Below are 21,507 nucleotides of genomic sequence, written 5' to 3'. Positions count from 1 at the left end.
GCAAAACTGGAAGTAGTGTCCTGGTTTGCGAACTTTACCTCAATCTAAGAACGGAATCCAAAAGGCAGAGGGCGCCTCATTAGGGAAAGCGTGCCTCGGTTTAAGAACAGTTTTGGTTTAAGAATGGACTTCCAGAACGGATTAAGTTCGTAAACCGAGGTACCACTGTACATCCAAGTGAGGCATTTGGGGGACGATGGTGCCATCTCAGTAAACACCCTGCTCTGTGAACATCTAGAATTTCTTATTCCTGATCCCCATATTCTTATTATATTTCTCTCATTTCATCCTGACCCCACCCATTTTTTGGGGGGGAGGGGGTGGCACAGAAGAGAAAAGACTCTCGGGGGGGATGGGCCCATGTCTATAATTTTAAATTATAACTAATTTTCTTTGTTCCAACAATGTTTCACCAGCAGGTGTGGCAGCATCTGAGTTTATGCTGGGTGTTCGACAAAACCTCCCCTTGCTTTACAGTCCCAAACAGGAAGCAAAAACATTGCTGATTAATCCTCTGAAGGGCTGCATGTGGCTTCATGGGTCACGACTCGTGCAGTTCTAATCAGTACTATTTAGATGCACGCAACAAAACAAAACAAAAACAAAAGTATTGAATTTATACCAGTGGCATTTTGGCAGCAGTACCAAAAGTGAGACGAAATAAAATGAGGCTGAACAAGATTCCAAGCTCAGCACATGCTGGTACTTCTTAATAATACATTGTGATTTATTACAGTTTTCCCCTCTCGAGACAGTGACAAAGGCGCTTTGATCACAATGAATCTGGACATGGCATAACACCTTAAAAAGCAAAACGTATTTAAACAGTACATGAAAGAAATAGAAGTTATGTATTGCAGGAAAATCTGCAACATGGCAGGCAGTAGTACCCTGTTTGCTGAGTAGTAATCCTCTAAAAATGCTTTTAGTGTGTTAGGCGTAAAGCGGGGTGGGGGTAATGTGAGCTGAACTAAACAGCATAAAAATTCATTTGCAAGGAGAAAAGCCAAACTAGATTAACAGGCAGTCATTCCAGCAAGACAGAGGCATCTGCTGCCCCCATTCAGCTGTTATTATTTTAGGTGGGGCTGATCCATTAAATCAAAACTGGCAAGACTTATTTCTGAAACATATTCAAAATGACACGCCACACTAGATGTTTGTAAGGCCCTCTCTTTTCAGCAAAGCTAAAATAATCAGAGTTGTTGATGGTTATATCAGAGACTGGAGGACAGTGGCACAGTGGAGGCAGAATGAAAAGAAGCAGAGCTCCGGGACTTTTCTCAGAGCAGGAATGACAATGTCTTCTACTGGAGTGATAAAGTTACCAGCAGGCCTTCCTTGCCATGCGGCGATAACAAGGCTTTCAAGTTCATTAGCTGCAGATTAGTATAGAGGAACTGATTCACACAGAGAATGAAGAAGCTCACCAAGCTGAGGGTGGGTACCTCTTTCTTTTTACTCAGATAGGGCTCCTACTTCATGCCAGCTGTGTAAATTGTGACACTTATTTGCGAGCTGGCTGGCATTTCTGGTTAAAAGTGAACGGGCTGTGTTTCAGCTGGCTGAAGGTATTTTGTTAAAGTTTGATGTGTTTTACAGATGGAACAAAAGCAGCTCAGTTGGTGGGGCAGAGACGCAATGATAACTTCTGGGCAGCGTCATCACAGCTACGTACCAAGAGGGAGAGGTGGCAGAGAGCTCAGGACTGTGCAGTCACACTGGCAAAGCCATTCTGGCACTGCTGCCAGTGTGTGCCCGCACAGCCCTGACTCCCTGCCACCTCACCCCCTCTCCATTTCAACAAGTGGCAGCAACATACCTGCCAGGAAGGTAGCTTTGCAACTGAATGCCACTGGCTGAGCCACTTCTGAAATTAAACCTATAAAGTGTGAAGTGAGCCCCACTGAGTTCAACTGAGCTTACGCCTAAGGAAACTATGCATAGGAGTGCAGTGACTGTGACTGGGCATTAAGCTACGTATTGAAATGTGTGTGTGTGTGTGTGTGTGTGTGTGTGTGTGTGTGTGTGTGTGTGTTTAGGTGCAATGCATTAATTGCATTTTAGGACTCTCCCTGGGGAAGTATGGCTAATAGGGGCTGGATATAGCACCACAATGCTGTTACGGAAATGCATATTTAGGGAGGCAAAGCCCTCCCCTTCATTAGGACACAGTAAAGGAAGTGTTATTGTCTGAACAAGACCAGCATGCAGTTATTTTATGTCATAGTTGGTACAGCCAAAATCACTGCACATGCGCAAGCTGCCTTTTACCATCAGTTTCTGGCAACAGCTTTTTATTTGCCCTGTGCTCTCTGTCCCTCTTCTTTAACTGAAACTTGCGTACAGTAATCCAAAGGAACAAAATAGCTGCATTGTCCAGCACTCCAACATCCTACATGCTGAAATGTATGACCCACACAGACTCCTCTTCAAGAAGCTTGGAGGGATTTCACACATCATCAGTTATTGGAAGTAACTCTCTCTAGTCCTCCTTTTCCTGCAGATATATTTTTTTCTCTCTCTCTCTGTTTCACCACATGGGGAAGCCTTTGTGAAAACTACATAGGATTCTCACTTCCTGGCGAGAGTCCCTTCTATAAGCTAACGACACAAGCTTTGTGTCTCCCTACAACAAAACAAAGAAAAGGGACCAAGTTCTATGCAAAGTTTCTGCTGGCCCAATACAAATGTGGTCTGCCAGCAGGCTACTGACTTGCAGGGAAAATGTTAACTAATCTAAATGCTAGACTGCAATTTAATGAAATAGAAATGTGCCATTTACATTTGTGATCGTGCAGGGATCAGGAAAGCCAGCATCCGAAGAGCCCCTATGTACCCAAGGAAGCCTAGAAGGCTGTGATGCATGCAAAGAAACCCTACATGCAGACTTTGGACTCCAGCCAAAACAAATGAGCATTAATTGGTGGAAAGATTCCAACTTAGACTGTTGAAGTTCATCCTGAACCCTAGAGCAACAATACAGATATACCCATTTAGTGTGAGGAAGCTTGCTTTTTATCTCTTTAGAAAGCAAACCTGTGACAAACTTTCTCCTGCAAAAGGTAATGGGGAAGGCAAACAGAGAACTGACCAGGGAATGGTGACCTTTCTAGCATTTCTTCTCCTTAACAAGCAGTTGTCTAACAAACTGGTCAAATGTATAGAAAGTGAGCTCAAAAGTACTTATTACAAATAGCAGGTCCATGGATAAAGAGCTCTAATTTCTCAGAGGCTATCAAAGCCCTCACTGTTCAATCAAAATACCTGAAATGGAAAAGTCATGTTTGTGTATATTCCGTCAAAAGCTGTTTTGCTCAAGGTATATCTGCTTTATTGAAACAAATCTTTTGTTCCCTCTCTAGCGGTGTTGTATAATGATCACAGGACAGAAAGTGAAACTTCAGCAGAATACAATAGTTTGGCACGGTTAGTGAATGGTGCAGCAAAAGTCTTATCTACATTTTACATAAGACAGTGTAGATTTTCCATCATGTGCATTCCAAATTGAAAATCTTAGAAGGGGGAAAAATTAGTGATTAGTTAGAGAAACAAATGTTTTGCTGACTAAATGCAAACCATTTGTTGTGCTCAAGAGATGGAACTCTGTCTCCCAGTTTTGAATGGATCCTTTGTGTATTTCTCTCTGCCAGTAATTATAAAAGGGAAAGATCCATTCTCAGCAATATGTTAGATTTTAACCATTCACAAGACATAAGGTCATACCTCTGAGACCCTCAGAGGCCAGTCTGTGAATTATACGTACTTGGCCTGAAGGGGCAACCTCTATCAAGTCCTTGCATGATTCAAAAACAAAAATTTTCTCCTTGCAGGCAGCTCTCTTGTCTGTAGGAAAAAATGTACCAGGATGGCACCAAAAATGAGTGACTGAGTGATTCTTCAAACATCAATCTGCTCAAGGGCAGTTTCATTATAACTTTTCATCTGTTTATAGTAACATGATCATCGCTATTCTACAATCCCACCTCCTCTGCCAATATACAGTCATATAGGATAATAAAATGAATTCATTTTCAGAATGGAACAAAACCAATTATACAAAACTGATCATACAAAGAACAAACGTCACTGGAACACTAGAACTTTAGCGGTTAAACAATGTATTTCAGCTTGGAATTAAACAAACTAATTAATAAGATGTTGTTGTTGTTATTGCTATTTTAAAGAATTAAACTTATAATACTTCATTTATTTATAAAAGTTTCTTTTTGGGGGGTGAAGTAGAATTCTGTGTTTACTCTGCTCTGAACCCACTGCAGTCTATCATATGTTAATATTTCTTCTTATGTATCCAATGATCCTCTAGATTTGGTTTCCTACTATATTTTTTCCTATTAAAACTTTCGCAGACTCTGGACTTTGAAGCTGTCACTCAGTGTCAAACTGGACTGCAATGCAGGGGATCTATTATTAGGATTTTCTGTGGATTATTCTGAAGTTTGAAGGTCTTGGGAGGATTTTATTGACGCCATGTTACCTGGGTAGAGGGATTCAACACTTCGATCTGAGCTGTTTGCTCTGTATAAATACACCCAGAGCTGCTATTCACCCTGAAAGGGAAAATACGGAGGGAACCTTTCACCCATATGGGTGAATAATAGCTTATGGTAGAAGGGTTTAAATAAGGAAAATGGAAGTTGAAAAGGGTTAAATCCCCACTCCTAGGGCTATAGTCCCAGGCCAATTCTGCCATCTTCTTTGTTCTAATCAAAAAACTCTATTGATCCCATGATTCTGTTTCCTAACTGAGCTGTAGAAATCCAACCAGATGGGCATGTTTTCATATAATTCACCTTTCCAAATTAATTTTTTTTTATTCTTTATGATTCATAGGATCTTTATTTCATTACTATTAGCACATACACTACAATAGTCACAATAATAGTCCTTCAGAATCTGACTTCAGTGGCCTGATAAGCATCCTGACTTCTAACAAATGACTTCTAACATATGAACTTACACTGCCTCTTGTAAGCATAAAGTCATCTTTGTATACACTGTTAGATATTTTTCAAAAGATGTCAGTGCTTTAAATTAGTATCCTGAATATGCCATCTGTATATTTCTCATAGCGTGCTTTTGGCCTAGAAGTTTCTGCATGTAGCCAAGAAAAGATTACCAATGGTGTTATTTCAGTGGGAATGTTTAGCTATATTCATACTATAGTAGCAGTTATTCAGCTCTCCATTCAGCATTGATGTCCAGGAAATGCTATTTCCAACAGCGTCTGGCGTACAGGATTAGATTATGCTATCAACGCTACTAATTATTTATGTTAAATTGTTAGTGAGATTCAGTAATCACTTGAACAGTCCCACTGCCCTCAGCTGCATAATCGTCTTCTACGCTCTTCAATGGCTCCACCCATTATCTCATTTTTGTCTCTATGCCTGGAAATTCCTTCCAGAATGCCTACCCACAGTCTTTCCTAGGAAATTCGTCCCTCCAAAAAGTCAGTTTTCCCCTGAAGCTCTTGGCTTAGGGGGCAATCCTTAGGAAGAGATCAGATCCACTGAACTGAGCAGCTTAGCATACAGAAGATCTCTAGCTCAGGGGGTTCCCCAATCCTGGAGGTAAACTGGGGGGGGGGCTGGAGGGAGCAGACTTACAATGGATCCCAAGTCTGTTTAGCTTGGTCACATGACCTGGCAACCCAGTCTAAATTAAGCTGCCCAAAAGGGTGGTGTAACTCAAAACACACAATGGACGTCAGTGGCGGGGACCTGATCCTCAGGAGCAGGCTCAGCTGGCAGCCCTGGCCACACTGCCATGACAGACAACTCAGGATTTGTTATAACTCCCGGCCAATTGCACAGCCAGAACAGCAGGATATAAGCTGCACATCTCCCAGCCTCACTTCACTTTACTTCAGTCTTCCTGCAATAAGGTGTAGCCCACTCAGGAGAGGGGCTCAGGCACTTTGCGCTTGGGAAATCCGCTCCACAAAAACTGGACACTTTGAGCAATTGTCTAACAGAAACCAAACACCCCAGGAATGGAAACAATGTGTTTATGCTAACATGTCTCTTCCAAGCTTCTTTTCCCAGCAGTAATGAGGCAGCTGCAGTCTAGAGCAGGGGTAGGCAAGCTAAGGCCCAGGGGCCAGATCGCCTTCTCAATCTGGCCCACAGATGGCCCAGGAATCAGCATGTTTTTACATGAGTAGAATGTGTGCTTTTATTTAAAATGCATCTCTGGGTTATTTGTGGGGCACAGGAATTCGTTCATTTCCCCCCTCAAAATATAGTCCGGCCCACCACATGGTCTGAGAGATGGTGGACCGACCCATGGCTGAAAAAGGTTGCTGACCCCTGGTCTAGAGAGTCAGGAAGGAGTCACAAGGAGTTGCAGCCATGGAGACAGAAAACAATATCAGACTAGGAGGGGGATCCCCAGGAGATGCCTCAACAACACCCCAATTCCTTATGTGGATGGCCAGTAATAGCCATCCTCTGCAGTGGTCAGCCCAGCCTTCCAAACAGCCCCGCAGCGCCCAGGACTACTGGTCACTCTGGGGTGTGAAGAAATGCCAAGCCCCCCACCCCAAACACAAACTCCACCTCCCTGCCCTGACTACAACATGCTTTGGGATTGCTTTGCACGGCATCTGGAGTACCAGGACACCATGGATACATGGAGGGGTTGACAGTCCCAATGGGGGTTCCTCCCCATAAATTTGGGATTTCAGCCTGCAAGGTTGAATATTGTTTAAACTTCAGAAACGAGCAGGTATTTTCTGAAAGGACATTCAAAATTTAACTCACTGTGAGCATTTGGTGTATAAAGCCATCATAAAAGAATCCAAACAATTTGTTGTAGTAAAATAAGAAGCTAACTTCATCAGATGGGCCTATCTTCTGTGTTTTGCAGAAAATACATATACAGTGGTATCTTGGTTGTCGAACTTAATCCATTCCGGGAGTCGTTTGACTCCCGAAACTGTTTGACAACCAAGGCGCGGCTTCCGATTGGCTGCAGGAGCTTCCTGAAGTCAAGCAGAAGCCGCGTCGGACGTTTGGCTTCAGGAAAACGTTTGCAAACCAGAACACTTACTTCCGGGTTTGCAGCATTCAGGACAACCAAGGTACAACTGTACAGACATTTCTGTGTATAGCTAGAAAATACAGAACCATCATGTTCATCTATGAATCTCTCATTTAATTGTGATGTTTCTAAGATGAGTTTAGGGGAAGGGGAAGTATGGAATGGTGGGTAAGCAATATTATCATCACAGGAAGGGGTTAGAGACACTGGATGTCTTGCTCCTGCTCAGCCAACCCTCAACAGAGATTTGAGTAGCTATGTTGACCTGTCCTCTCATCTGGTGGTGCCATTATTTAAGGCCACATCCAACCACTGTAAAATAACTCTGATCATGGACAAAGTTTGCTAGGGGACCCTGTCCTTACTCAGCTTTGCCTGCTTGGGTTTTCTTTTGCGAAGCACCAGATGAAGTTGGAGGGAAGGGATGTGTGGCAGTAATCCATGGGGGGGGGGACCATAAATTTCACCAGGAAACCACTCCAAATGTAATAGCTGGATGTGAGGGTTTGCATTTGATGTTGGGTTATGGGGAAAGGAGATCTTGTTAGTGTACCACCCACTGCATTGCCAACCACCTCCCTAACTGAGCTGGCAGAGGTGGCTTTGGAGTACCCCAAAATATTAATCTTGGAGGACTTTGATATCCATGCCAATTCTGCTTTGGCTGGGCCAGCTCAGTACTTCATGGCCACCATGACAACCTTGAGGCTGTCTCAATTCATTGTGTCAGAAACACAACATAGAGGATTGCAAGGGATATAGTGGTTAGAACAGGGGTTGGTTGTCATCACGTTGACATGGATGGACCCCAGTGAAGTTTGAACTGGTAGTGACTAACCCTCCCTGCAGGGGCAGGTGTACAGGCTGATCTGCTCCCAGAGACTGATAGAATCTGGTGGATTTTTGAATGTTCTAGGGAATTTAGCAATCCTTGGCTTAGATGTATAATTATTAAACTCTGCTTTGCTTTAATGGCTCGATGATGGCAATCCAAAATGGCATGCTACAGAAATGTAATATCCCTTTTGACCACCTACACTACACAATAAATAAGAATAACTCTGAATATAAATGTTTAACTGTAAGTAAATAAAGTTCTTTATAAGTCTCCATGAAACAAAGCACATATTAATCTGAGTCTGAGATTTTCTTTCCTGGTCTGCTAACATTTCTAAACAATCATAATTATTTTAAGAAACCCGCCCTTCAGGTCTGCAGTCCTTTAACCTTCTTGTCTTTACAAATTATAACTTCTGTCAGATTACTTATCTGCTTTCTTGAATTTCTAAGTAACAACACACAGGCTGTAGTAAATCATCCAGCTATTAGCGAAGCCGACCAGAGTGGAAACACCTTTACCTACACTTACACTAGATAACATTTTATCAAAACTACAAGGGGGAAACTGTTGCAGTTAATTAAGTATTGAATTCTTAAGGAGCACAATCCATTGAGATATTCCCCTGCTCAAGTTCCAATGCTATATATGGGACCTGCTTAAGGAGCCCCGAAAAAAAGTATCAACAGTGGATCTCCGCTGTAATCTGTGGTCAAAGTCTTTAGGGTAACATACAAACATCACTTTGGAACAGGCAATCATTTTGAGCAGAAACGTTTTAAAATTTAAAATGAAAGACACAGCAAGATTACTGTCCCTCAATTGAAAGTGCATGACTTTAAGATATAGGACTCAAACCACAATCATTGATACAGTGTGCAATCTAGCCCAGACATCCTGATTATTGTTATTCAACCAAAGTGATTTTAATCTCCATTGCCTTCGGTGTGCGGGATTTAAGCACATACTGAAATCAATTGGATTTCAAGTAGCTTAACTACTCCTGCAGGCTGTTCCAAAAGCTAGCTAAAATGGAAAAGCTAAACTACATTCTATGACTGAAGGCCTTGACTCTTAGAATGTCATTTACAGAACAATAAAGGTAAAGGTAAAGGGACCCCTGACCATTAGGTCCAGTCGTGGCCGACTCTGGGGTTGCGGCGCTCATCTCACTTTATTGGCCAAGGGAGCCGGCGTACAGCTTCTGGGTCATGTGGCCAGCGTGACTAAGCCGCTTCTGGTGAACCAGAGCAGCACACAGAAATGCCGTTTACCTTCCCGCCGGAGCAGTATCTATTTATCTACTTGCACTTTGACGTGCTTTCGAACTGCTAGGTTGGCAGGAACAGGGACCGAACAACGGGAGCTCACCCCGTCGCGGGGATTCGAACCGCCGACATTCTGATCCTAGGCTTTGTGGTTTAACCCACAGCGTCACCCACGTCCCTTACAGAACAATACACCACCACTATTCCAATCCACTAGGATAGAGGGGTTTGGGATGACGTAGAAGTGGTCCTTCATTCAGCCTTGCCTGGTTGTTGGCCAAGGAGCTCTACTGATAAGAAGGGCCACAAGGCAGCTGCCCAAATGCAGAAACCCCTGTAATGAAGGGTGTTGGGTGCAGGAAAGGAAGGAGTTGGACTGGGACATGATGGCAACACCTCTTTGCTGCACCAAACTGGGAGCTGACGTAGCAAAGAGGCATTCTTCCTCCTCCAGCCTGGCTGAGGTGAGTCAACGGATGTAGCTGGGGCTATGGCACTCTGCTAAGCCTCACCATGGCCAGCCAGGGATTCGGATTGCAGTTTTAGGAATCTACTTATTTCAGGGTTGTTGTATTAAAGATGGTTTATTTACTTAAAACGGAAAAGAAATGTCCTTGGCCCAATACACAAGTTTGTTTTAGTGTATCGGGACTTCATGTCAGGGGTCATAAGGCTTCTGTCTTGATAAAGGGGGAATCTTTCCTGCTTCCTAGGTGCCACAAATATTAACATCATCAAACTCTTTTGATTGCCTCTTCAACTTCCACTTAGCCCTTAGTAGAGCTCAGACTCTTTATGAAATTTGACCTGTGGTATCATATGCATGAGCCACATTAACCTCTTCCAGAATGTGCAACCAGGAGGACAAAGTATTTGGACATGTCAACTTAGCCATAAAGATTTCCCATGCCTAAAATTATTAGAGCAGGAAGCGCAGGTAAGGAAGGGAGATTTTTTCTTTCTCTGAAATTTCATGTAAAAAAGGTATCTGTTTGGGTGAGTGCCCCTTTTATATCATGCTTCTCTACCCTGCTTGAGAGGGGGTTGGACTCGATGGCCCTTGTGGTCTATTCCAGCTCTATGATTCTATGATTCTATGACCTTTCCTAGGTGGAGAAACTTTAGAAAACAGAAAAGGGTATTTAATATGAGTACCAAAGTGATACTAAATCAAAGATCCGTTTATAATGTGATACCCAATGTTGTACAAGAGGAAATCTATTCAAGCAATGACACTCCCTTCCTCTCCTTTCCTGAAGACCCCTACTCGCCCCCTTAAAGCTGCTCTGACGTCCAATCTGTTTGCAGGCAGATTCAAATAGATACCATTCATATTCTTTCTAAAAGAAAGCTAGCATACTAGGACCATAAATGAGATATTCAGAATCTGGTCAGGTATGTTCCCCTTCATGATCTTCCTCTTTATGATCATTATGGCTGTCTAAATCTTACAATTAATATTATATTTGTTTTATTGAGTAGAAAATTGAAACTAAACATGTTAAGAGAATGTTCATTCATCAGCATCAATGAGCAAAAATTGCAAGCAAAAACTTTCCCTAGATTACGGACACCATAAACAACACACAATTTATAGAGACTGCACCCAAGGTGTTTGTTTTAATACCTGAAAAGAAGTGAGCCTTGAAACCCTTTTTTGAGACTGTGTTATCCGACCTGAACTCGATTCTCATGTTGTTATATTGTGATGTGATAACTTCAGGCACTTCTGTACCACAAAATTTGCCATGCAGTTTGGAATCAGAAGAAAGGCCACTACGGATTTCTACATAATCATATTTACACACCTGAGAAATGAAAGATCCCGTATTAGTCAAATAATAAGCCATATTTTGCATTTATGTTTTATCTATAACCTCAGAAATAGATAAAAATAGACTGACTTTACAATTTGCTGCTTTTTTCTGAATTTTGCTCACACAACATTGCATTTTACCCACCATGAATAGTTTTACTGGAGGCCTCTGGGGTGAAGAGACCAGAGTTAACATTGTATCATATTATGATAATATTTAATATTTCCTTTAACTAACTACAAACCCGGGATCCTAGTCTAGTTAAGCTGTTTGAGAGTGTAAGGAGTTTTTTTGCATGACTTTTTAAGCAGTCCAGGAATATTCCCAGGCAATGAAAGAAAGGATTACAATGGCCATTTTTTCACTCCATGCAATACGGTATCATATTTGTAGGACATATGTATGCTTAGAATTTGACAATTCTACCACTATTGATTATGTAATTAGGCATTAGTATCTGTCTTCAGTTAACTTACTTCATTTCCTTCCAATTCAAAAAACTCAAACTTCACTGAGATTCTATATTGGGTGGGAGCAACCACCTGCCACACACAGTTTTTATTAGGAGGATATTCTTTGGGCCATCCTGGTGTTGTTATAGTCCCATTCAACTTTGTCAAAAGTCCTCCACAAGCCGCTGAAACAAAAGAGAAAGAAATCCTATTACTTATTTATAGACCCAAGAAACCACATTTTGGGAGATGGACTGATTGCTCATATGGCAATATGGATCAGACAGACCAAACCAGAGACCCTTACAATTCAAAGCCAGTTCATACTGCCTCCTGGCATCTATATAATGCATGTGGCAAAATGTGGAAGCAAGCTTGGGCTCTCGTACATGTTTGTTCTGCACAACACACAGCACATCTTGTGTGAAATATGTATGTGAATCTGCTCTGTCACCATGATCCAGCCTCCTCCCATTTTTTAAAATAGACTGATTTTGTAGCAAGGCATACTTGCATACTAATAAATCACATATGCATGAATGCATTTTGTGTGAATCAATGCCTATTTTATACATTTTGAAGAAGAAGCTGACTCCCCATGCTTTACCATTTGAAATCTGGGGGTTCTGTGAAAATCAGTCCACAGAGAAAAGAAGCAAGCTTTTATTAGAATGTTCTTCAACTGAAGTTGAGATCCATCAGTACATATGACATGCACAGTAATAACATACTAAATTTCCGTGCAAAGTTCATATTGTATACCAGCACAATTATGTCTGTCTCTTGACTTTCAGTTCTTGAACTTCCATTTTAGTGTATGAACATTAAACCTAGAGACTCCACATATTTCAAATGCATATTTGCAGACATACATACAGTAAGCCTGCAACTTAGGTGGGGCTCAGGTTCTGGGAATTGCACCTAAAGCCGAAATCGCATACAGTCATGCCTTGGATGTTGAATGGAATCGGTTCTGGAAGTCCGTTCAACTTCCAAAATGTTCAGAAACCAAAGCGCGGCTTCAGATTGGCTACAGGAAGCCAATCAGAAGCAGCACCAGATGTTTCCAAAAGAACATTTGAAAACTGGAACACTGGTTTAGATCTTTCGGGAGCCGATTTGTTTGGGAGCCAAGGCATTTGAGATTTAAGGTAAATTAAAGTTACGAACATAAGTTGCGAGCTTATTGTACTTAAAAAGGCTTTCCTGTCTGAAATAACATACCCGAATTCGCATTCACATAGAATATGTTGAGCTGCTAAATGATCACCACATGCAATTATGGCAGACTTTTGTAAAGCCACCATACTACCTTTCATTTGGTCACTGTTTTGACACGTATCTGTTATGTGGTTTATAAAGACACATGCACAAAGTCAGTCTTGACATAGACTCTTGGTGCACAAGTGAGTTTTGGCATTTCCAAGTTCCTAAATCTAGGCCTGAGTAAGCCTATCATGAAATAAAACTACAGAATCTTTGAGACACTGAGCAGCCTTACCTTCACAACTCTTCTTGTCAGGCCCAAGCTCATAACCTGGATCACAAGCACACTGATAGCTGCCCAGTGTATTCACACACCGTTGTTCACATCCACCATTGTCAGGTTTGGCACATTCATCTTCCTCTGTGAAGAAAGGAAGGACAGAATTGCATTTACTTATCCATTTCATAAAATTTATATACCGCTTGATTGTCAGAAAAACCTCAGAGCGGTTTGCAAAGAGATAAAATCGTAAAATCAGGAAAACAATTGCAATACAGCAAAACATACGGGAAGTTAAAATATTAAAACAGATCCAAATTCAAATCAGCCTTAAAATAAAATCATTGACTTCTTTGTCTCTTGACTATAGTGTAAACACAATGACAGCCCATCGGATTATTTCCCTATAATTCAGATTGTATTAAGCTTCTAGCTTTAGATTTATTATAAGTGCATGATCCTTCCTTGCACAGACACTGTAGCTGTTTGTGGAGGGCTCTCCAGAAGGCTGCTTCTCCCTTCGGAGTGGAGATGCAGGCACTCAGCATTCCAGGCTGCTTTGGTAAATAAGAGGTCTGTGTTTGCCTCCCAAATCCCTGTCTAGACTTCTCCTCTCCTTTTGGTCCAGGGCACAAGTACTCAGCTTTCATCCCTTGACTAAATATAGAGAGCGACCTGCATCTCTTTGTGGGATGTAACATAAGCAGTCAAGTACAATACTTCCTGTTTGCCCAGAGTGGACACACAGGGGTATGTTACTCCAGCCAGGAGAACTTCCTGTCACACCTGGTCTGAAGCATCCTCCCCCTGCGTGTGACCAGGTAGATGGGCGTGATCCTGGGAGACCCCATAAAAGAGCTGGTCACGCTTCCATCTTCCCTCCTCCTCCTTCGTTTTATTCCAGCCTGATACCTTTGCTGTGTGCTAGCTCTCAAACAGCAGCACATGGGCTCATTTCCCTACATGGAATGAACCCACTCTCTTTTCTGTAACTACAAGCTAAAGCCTGCCTTCAGGGAACCTACTGCGAACTGAATGTAAGTAAACTTCTTATCATTGCTTTTAAAGAAGACTGCTGTGTCTTTATTCTTTTTAAGAGGGAACAAAGGGGATTTACTAGGATCAAACCCAATCTGGACAAGCCATATTGGAGTGCTTAAGTAAAGAGATTCAAACGAATCTACCAACTGCTATATATTGGGGAATGCACTCTGCTACTGACTCACTAGCTTGAGTGAGGAAGGATAATATTTAATCAATATACCCTCTCCTACTATCCACAATGTTCCCACACTCTTTTGATGAGAAGCATGCATTGGCATCCCATCTCTGTACAGTTTGATGTGGGGCCGGAGGTGGGGCATCCATTTGTACACAGGTATTGTACTCTACACCTGTGTGTAGAAGGTTCATGCCCTAAGAATTGTGTTGCAGATATGAAATAATTTAGGTTGCAGGAATTAAAGGTTGTGTAAAATACTAAGAGAAAAGGCTGAAAATCCAGCAGGGTCATTCAAAGGGCACTTTATCTCCAACAGAACGAATTTATACATTATCTTGAATTTTATACTCAAACCCAGATTAACTGAATCCTCAAATCCCACATTTTTATTCTACTGATATTAAAGGAAACAAGATGCAACAGAGAGAAAGAGGGAAACGTATAATACAGTATTATCTCTACAAGCAGCATGACATACTTATGAACATTTTAGTCATCATTTCTTTCATCACTAGTTCTCTTGATTTCGGTAACAGTGGGTTCTGAATCATCCATTTAAAATAGGTAATAAAAGCATACACCTGAGACATGGGTAATACTTATAGAGTAGCAAATACGAAAGACAGCTGACCTCCTGTCTCTGTTTGATTTTGTGACAATAGTTAAGTATTTGATACAGAATCATGGTATGTCTTATGCTTTATGTGTTGCATTATTTTCATAAAAGAAAAGAAGAACAGTTGATATTGAATAAATGTGTAAAATGTATACCTCTGTGGTTTGGTAATGTTTATATGTGTGCATGGCTATATGAGAGGGCACATATTAAGCAAGATAAAATTTTGATTACTTATCAAGGTCTGTAGAGAGGTTCTTTTTTATTTTCGGGAACAAATCTTAGCCTCCTTCTCATCAAAAGGTTCTTAAAGCATCATCACAAATAAAATAAAGATACAATAAAGCTGCAGAGTGACTGGGTAAAATGAAAAGCCGGCATTAAACAAGATGAAGCATTAAAAGCCTCTGTAAAAGCCGATACTTTGAAAAGTGACAAGTTCTCAGATGCGCTGCACAGCACTGGGAAGCAGGTTCAAAAGCCACCACTATAAAGGCACATTGGCACTCAGCAGTGGCTCTCAGTCTTATAGATGATAAGACCACCAAACTATGAAAGAATAGGAAGCTAAATGCAGACAAAAGTGCTACTGCTTTGGATATTCCAGACCAAAAAATAAGCTCTAGTGCCTTGAATTCAGCACACAAACAGTGAAGTTCATATAAAACAAGTGTTGTATGTTTCCTGTGGGTAAAACAAGATATTTAAATTTTAACACACTGAAAATTGGCATTTTCTTCTGAATTGCACCCTCAAGTGCAACTAGACTCTCACTTTCCAAAACTGGTACCTTTAAAAAAGTTAGCAGCAAACCCTGCTTTGTTGACTGTTCCATCAGAAACAAACTTCATCCACAGGGTATTAGAGGTAGATCTGATGTCTTCAGGTTTATCATAGCCACAAAAATGGCCAATCAAAGGACTGCTTTCACTGGTTCCATCTCGGACTTCTAAGTAATCATAGGCACAGTTGTCGTGTCTCTCAATCTGCAAATACAAAGCAATACATGACCAATATTATAGCTGGTCCTTTTCCTGCTACTCAATGTAAAACACATTTTTAAAAACCTTACTTTGGGGGTTCAGCATATCATTGAGTTTCACTGTAAACCTGATAATTATGTAGAGTTTTGTTTTGTTTTTTCAATTCCAAGGGATTGTGGTATAGCATTGGCCAGTGCAAAAGCACATGAGGTTTTGCAGCAATACACATCCTACAAATGAAGCTAATTTGTAAAATGAAATGAAGGACATGTTCAAATCAAGAGTTAAACTGGTATAAGAATCAGAGGCATGGTATGAACTTGAAGCAGATGCACACCTAAGTCAGGTAAAGGAAAAGAAATGAGTATTGGGGGTCCAGCAATTAAGGAAGGGTTTCACTCATTTGAATATACTACGGTTGCTTCTGGTTATCTCAAATACTCTGGTGGGTTGAAGAACGATCTGAAGCAACACTGGCTACCTAGCAGTACACATATACATACATCAAAGACAGCATAGATCTTTGACCTAGTGATGGACAATGAAACATTGAACATATGTTACCGGTCATTGGTCCATCATGCCAGCTTTGTCCTACTTGATAGGCAGTAGCTTTTTAGCCTTTCAAGCAAGAGACTTACTCAACCAACCTGCCTGAGATCCTTTATCTGAAGATGTTGGGAGCTCAACTCATGCCAGTAAACTTGTAAAGTCAGCACCCCACCACTGAGCTATGCACAAAGGGTTCCGGTAGCTCAGTGAAAAAGTTATAACTTTGGCCTCAGCTTTCAGGCCAGATTATTGTCATGAAGTTGGCTGCCTATGCTCTGATCCCTTGAGATTTCCATTCTCTAAGCTCCCATTGTTTTAAACATCTGCTGTGAGGATAAGGGATCAAGCTTATATAATAGAAAAATGCAAAAAGGTTATTCCAAACTGGAATGCAAATATCACATACACCAGCTGTAAATCTCAACCCCATGCATAAAGTATTAATGACTAGCCTTATGAAATCCCGTTTGAATACATTATATTTATGTCTCTCTCTCTCTCTCTCTCTCTCTCTCTCTCTATATATATATATATATATATATATATATATTATTGAACCCTAGGAGAGTATTCAAATTATTCTATAAAAAAATATTTTCCTGACCCAAAACATGATATATAGCTCACAACTAGAGTTACAGGCTTATTCAGCAGTACATAGCTTATAGCAGCAAATGACACATAGAGGTATTCTGTAGAAGTGTCAAAAATAAAATTAACAGCTCTAGGATAATTTGTAACAATTTGGTGGGAGGAACACTAATATTTATCTCTGAATAATAGTAACATTCATTTGTTTAATAAAAAAAAGAAAAGATATACATTTAGGAAAGAAATAATAGGCCTATTATTTAATAGATTCCTAATGCAGCCTTGTGGAACAGGATTAGTCATTTGTCAAAAGAAACTATTGTCAGTTTTTTTAAAAAAATATTCCAATTTAAATACCACAGATAACATAAAATCCCTTTAATCTTCTTGAAATTTATGCAATGGGAAAAGTCTCAGTGAAAGGAAATATTAACTATAGGGGTTACATTATATAGAGAATGCTTTGTTTCTTCATTGGCTTAATGAGGATTCCCTTAAATGTCACTGTCACTTATCCACAGATGGTTTGCTCAGATCAGTTAAAAGGCTTTACCTCAAATGCCTGAAAGGTTAATCCGACATTGTAGTTCTCTGACACTGTTATTTTCCACACACATTCCTTCATTGGTCTGTAGTCATCAGGATAATTAGGAGACTGGATCTGGCCTTCATTCTTGTGTATTTCACCTCCACAAATTGCTGAAGAATACGTAAGAATCAGGCTGAGCACATTTTCAAATTTTTCATTATTAATACTGAAAAAACAAACCTACATTTCATTGTTTAGCAATGCCTGGAAGAGGTACAATAATATAAATTAAAACCAAAGGGTCTAAGCAAATAAACCGATAACAAGAAGAGATAATACCACAGCAAAAACTGATTTTGGGGGGTAAATAAGTAAGCTTTTGTAATTTAAAAAACACACACATACACGCACAGCAATGACCATAGCAATAACAGTATCAAAGTCTGTTCAAGCCAATTAACCTCCTATTAAGACCTTACAAATAGCGGGGGAGAGATGGCAAGCAAAATGCAAGGGAGATAGTAAAAGATACAGGAAATTGAATGAAGATTTCCAAAAAATAGCAAGGAGAGACAAGAGGGCCTACTTAAACAAGCAATGCAAAGAAATAGAGGAAAACAACAGAATGGGAAAAACCAGAGATCTGTTCAAGAAAATTGGAGATATGAAAGGAACATTTCGTACAAAGATTACCATAATAAAGGACAAAAGTGGAAAGGACCTAACAGAAGCAGAAGACATCAAGAAGAGGTGGAAAGAATACACAGAGGAATTATACCAGAAAGATATGGATGTCTCGTACACCCCAGGTAGTGTGGTTGCTGACCTTGAGCCAGACATCCTGGAGAGTGAAGTCAAATGGGCCTTAGAAAGCACTGCAAATAACAAGGCCAGTGGAAGTGATGGTATTCCAGCTGAACTATTTAAAATTTTAAAAGATGATGCTGTTAAGGTGCTACACTCAATATGCCTTGAATAAGAATTCAGCCTTGTAAGAATTCAGCATTAAATTGTTGGCCTTTATCCAGCCCATCCAGGGCCTGTGCACCCTTGGCTAATGTCTTCTAAAAGTTGCATAGTTATTTTTCTCATTGACATCTGATGGGAGGGTGTTCCACAGAGCGGGTGGGACTACTGAGAAGGCCCTCTGCCTGGTTCTCTGTAGCCTCGCAGTGAGGGAACCACTAGAAGGCCCTTTGAGCTGGACCACAGCATCTGGGCTGAATGATGGAGTGGAGACGCTCTTTCAGGTACAAATTTGTTGTATTTCTTTTATGTCTGCCCTGATCTGTCTCTGCTGTTTTACTTTGTATTGTAATTTTACCATTGTTACACACAGTGTGTATAAACTTCAGGCTGGATTGCAGCCATAGGACATGACCCAGCAGCTTCAATGTCTGAACCAAAACCCCACTGATGCCGGGACTTCCTTTTGTCATCTATGAGAGGGAAATGCTTGGCACCCACAATGGGAAATATCTGTGCTTTGCATGGAACATTCCCTTCTCAGAGGAAAGGAAGTCTCTTAGCATGCAGAACTTGGTCAGCTGCCACAGTTTATATGTTGATTAAGAATTGAAAAATGTCATTACTACTGTTCAGAACAAGCCCAGCCTTCTGAGAGGTTTGGGCCCATAAAGAACATTAAAATAAATTAGAGTTTTGCAAGAGAACAATCATATTATCCAACTAGATAAGAAGCACCTGACAGTACTTCAGGATCAGAATTTGGGAATCCTAGACCGCTATGGCTAAAGAAAAAGAATATTGAGGTTCTCGCCTTTCCTTAAAGATTATGTACATACATTAGAGAACTACACCAATATGAAATGATTGAGTAGATCTTAAGCATTCATTATTCATTGTATGCTGCACAAAAGCATGCTTAACTCTCCTGCATTTTTCTCTCCTGGAGGTAGAAAAACGGTTGCAGCAGGGGTGTTGCTAGGTTACAAGTCCCAGATCTTTTTGTGAGAGTCGTAAATGTTTTTGGGTGATGATTCCGGGGGAAATGGAACTGGGTGACTGGATAGAATATTCTTTTGGGTAAACAAATTAACAAATCGTTTAATATGGCTTTACCTAGAATTGATTTCAGAGTATTGAATGAGTATTAATGAAGGGAAATTGAATTTCTTTGGAGAAAAGTATGTTTAGAAATTAATAGAAGAGGAACTAATTTGAGGGGTGATCTGGGGTGGCATGTAAACCAATTGAATAATTTATCTGGGGTGATTTGGAAATTAGTTGACTTGCCTTCTGTGACCTATAAATTCCATTTGAAACTATACATAGACATAAACATATACAGTTTCTATGCAGGCTGGTGCCCCAAATATCTTAGGTTCCTAGCCAATATCCCAAAATTCCAGAAGGACAATTAGAGCAGAAAAGCAGTTAAGAAGGGCAAGGATTCAGCAGAACCCACCCACTGTCATTCCTCTGCTCAAACTCACAGCTTCTCAAAGTAGCTTTTGGTAAAAAGATGATGATGATGATGATGATGATGATGATGATTAAAAAACCTGTTGCAGGAAGATACATGCAGCCAATTTAAACACTGATTTGATCAAGTTTAAATTATTACAACACTTTGAAGCTCATATAGTTTCAAAGAAATAAACTTTAGTCAACTTGATTACAAGAGTGACTCACCTTCGTAAGTGGCTGAAAAACCTTTTCCTACCCAGGTACTGCTGCCACGGAACTCTATCCACATTCTGCTGTCACTGGAGGTGAGGACATCTGGGAGCTTGTCACCGCAGAATCTGCCTAAAAGAACAATAAGAAAACACATTTTAAGGTCTCCCTCTCAAGGCCAAATCCTGCAATTTAACGTAATTAATGTCAGGGCCAAACTAACTTGATGAAGTCAGATTCCTTGGACAGACATTCTGCCCCCATTATGTGTAAAGTACAATTGGAGTTGGGGTACAATTTAAAACCCTGACTGTTGCTTCCCCTCCTCCCCACAACCTCTCCCCACCTGTTTCACCCCAGTTTGTTTCTAGTATCAAATGCGGGGAAAGGGAGTGGGGGGCAGAGGAGCCGTGCACGTGGGGAAGAAGTCACAGCACAGAAGGTGGAGTACCACCACTGATCAATTCTATCTGATTAATTGTATTTCTATGCCAGTTTTCAATCAAATGATCTCAAAGCTGCTTACAAACAATAAATAACAATAATAAAACGTTAATAGAACACCGCAAATACAGCATAAATCACCTAAAATAATAAACAGATCACCAATAAAACAACTACAAAACTCTGCCAATGAAACAGCAACTGAAAAATAAAAAAACCTCACAATTACAGCAAAAGTCATATTATATGATTAACAAATCAATACGGCATTTATAATCTGTAAAACAATATTAACAGCATGTACAAAATAGCCACTAAAGAAAATAAACTAAGCACTGTTAAGCTCTCACACACATTTTCAATGCCCCCAGGACTCATAATCTTTCATTCTGTTCAGTTCATTAAAATACACATAATGCCCATTGCTAAGCCAGCTCAGCCTGTGTGGCTGATGAGCAGGGTAAAATTATTTAATTAAATAAATAAACAAACACGGGGTGGGGGGGGGTACACATGCGTTATGTATAGTTTGGCTTCCTGGTTTCAGTAACGGTTGTGCCAGGGTTAGCCCTTTTGATGCACAGAGAGGATTTACAGTCTAAATAATAGACATATATATTATGCTCATTAAGTATTAACAAAAAGTTCCCCTTATTTTTGAAAGTCTTCTGTAAACTGGAACACTAGCTAGAAAACAGTAGCAATATCAAACATTTATTCCAGTCTACAACGTGCTTTGAGAATGCAATTGTTATTTGGGTTTGGTACAGAAGCTCTTTCCTTACTAGGAATATTTTTTTATTTAAGTCTACTATGTTAGTCACCTTTTCCTTCCTTTTAAAAAATATTCTGCTTCTTCCTTCTTCCTTTCCTGATACTTTAGTCCCTCCTCCAGCTTCTACTCGTCTTACTCCTCTTTTTAATTTTTGTAGTGACAGCAGAGCAAACTCCTTATTATATGGGCACACAGATCACACCCTACTATGGATGTGGAAACTCCTGAA

The 21,507-nt window shown here is 40.4% G+C and overlaps 1 protein-coding gene across 5 annotated transcripts in view; it reads right to left on the bottom strand.

Annotated features, from left to right (window-relative positions):
* Positions 1-21,507, bottom strand: part of TLL1 (tolloid like 1) — a 120,783-nt gene that overhangs the window by 8,259 nt on the left and 91,017 nt on the right. For 3 of the 5 annotated variants that reach the window (XM_077934145.1, XM_077934149.1, XM_077934146.1), the window contains 7 exons: positions 20,075-20,191; positions 17,444-17,589; positions 15,555-15,750; positions 12,942-13,067; positions 11,465-11,625; positions 10,799-10,979; positions 3,727-3,846 (listed from right to left, as the gene is read on the bottom strand). In XM_077934145.1, coding sequence (XP_077790271.1) covers positions 3,727-3,846; positions 10,799-10,979; positions 11,465-11,625; positions 12,942-13,067; positions 15,555-15,750; positions 17,444-17,589; positions 20,075-20,191 — 1,047 coding nt within the window. The remainder of the gene's footprint in view (positions 1-3,726; positions 3,847-10,798; positions 10,980-11,464; positions 11,626-12,941; positions 13,068-15,554; positions 15,751-17,443; positions 17,590-20,074; positions 20,192-21,507) is intronic. The other 2 variants (XR_013394204.1, XM_077934147.1) reach the window with 2 other exon arrangements.

Source organism: Podarcis muralis, chromosome 9 (genome assembly GCF_964188315.1).
Source record: "Podarcis muralis chromosome 9, rPodMur119.hap1.1, whole genome shotgun sequence".
Lineage (NCBI taxonomy): Eukaryota > Metazoa > Chordata > Lepidosauria > Squamata > Lacertidae > Podarcis > Podarcis muralis.
Note: the sequence above shows the minus strand (reverse complement) of the source record. Positions and strands in the feature narration are given on the sequence as shown.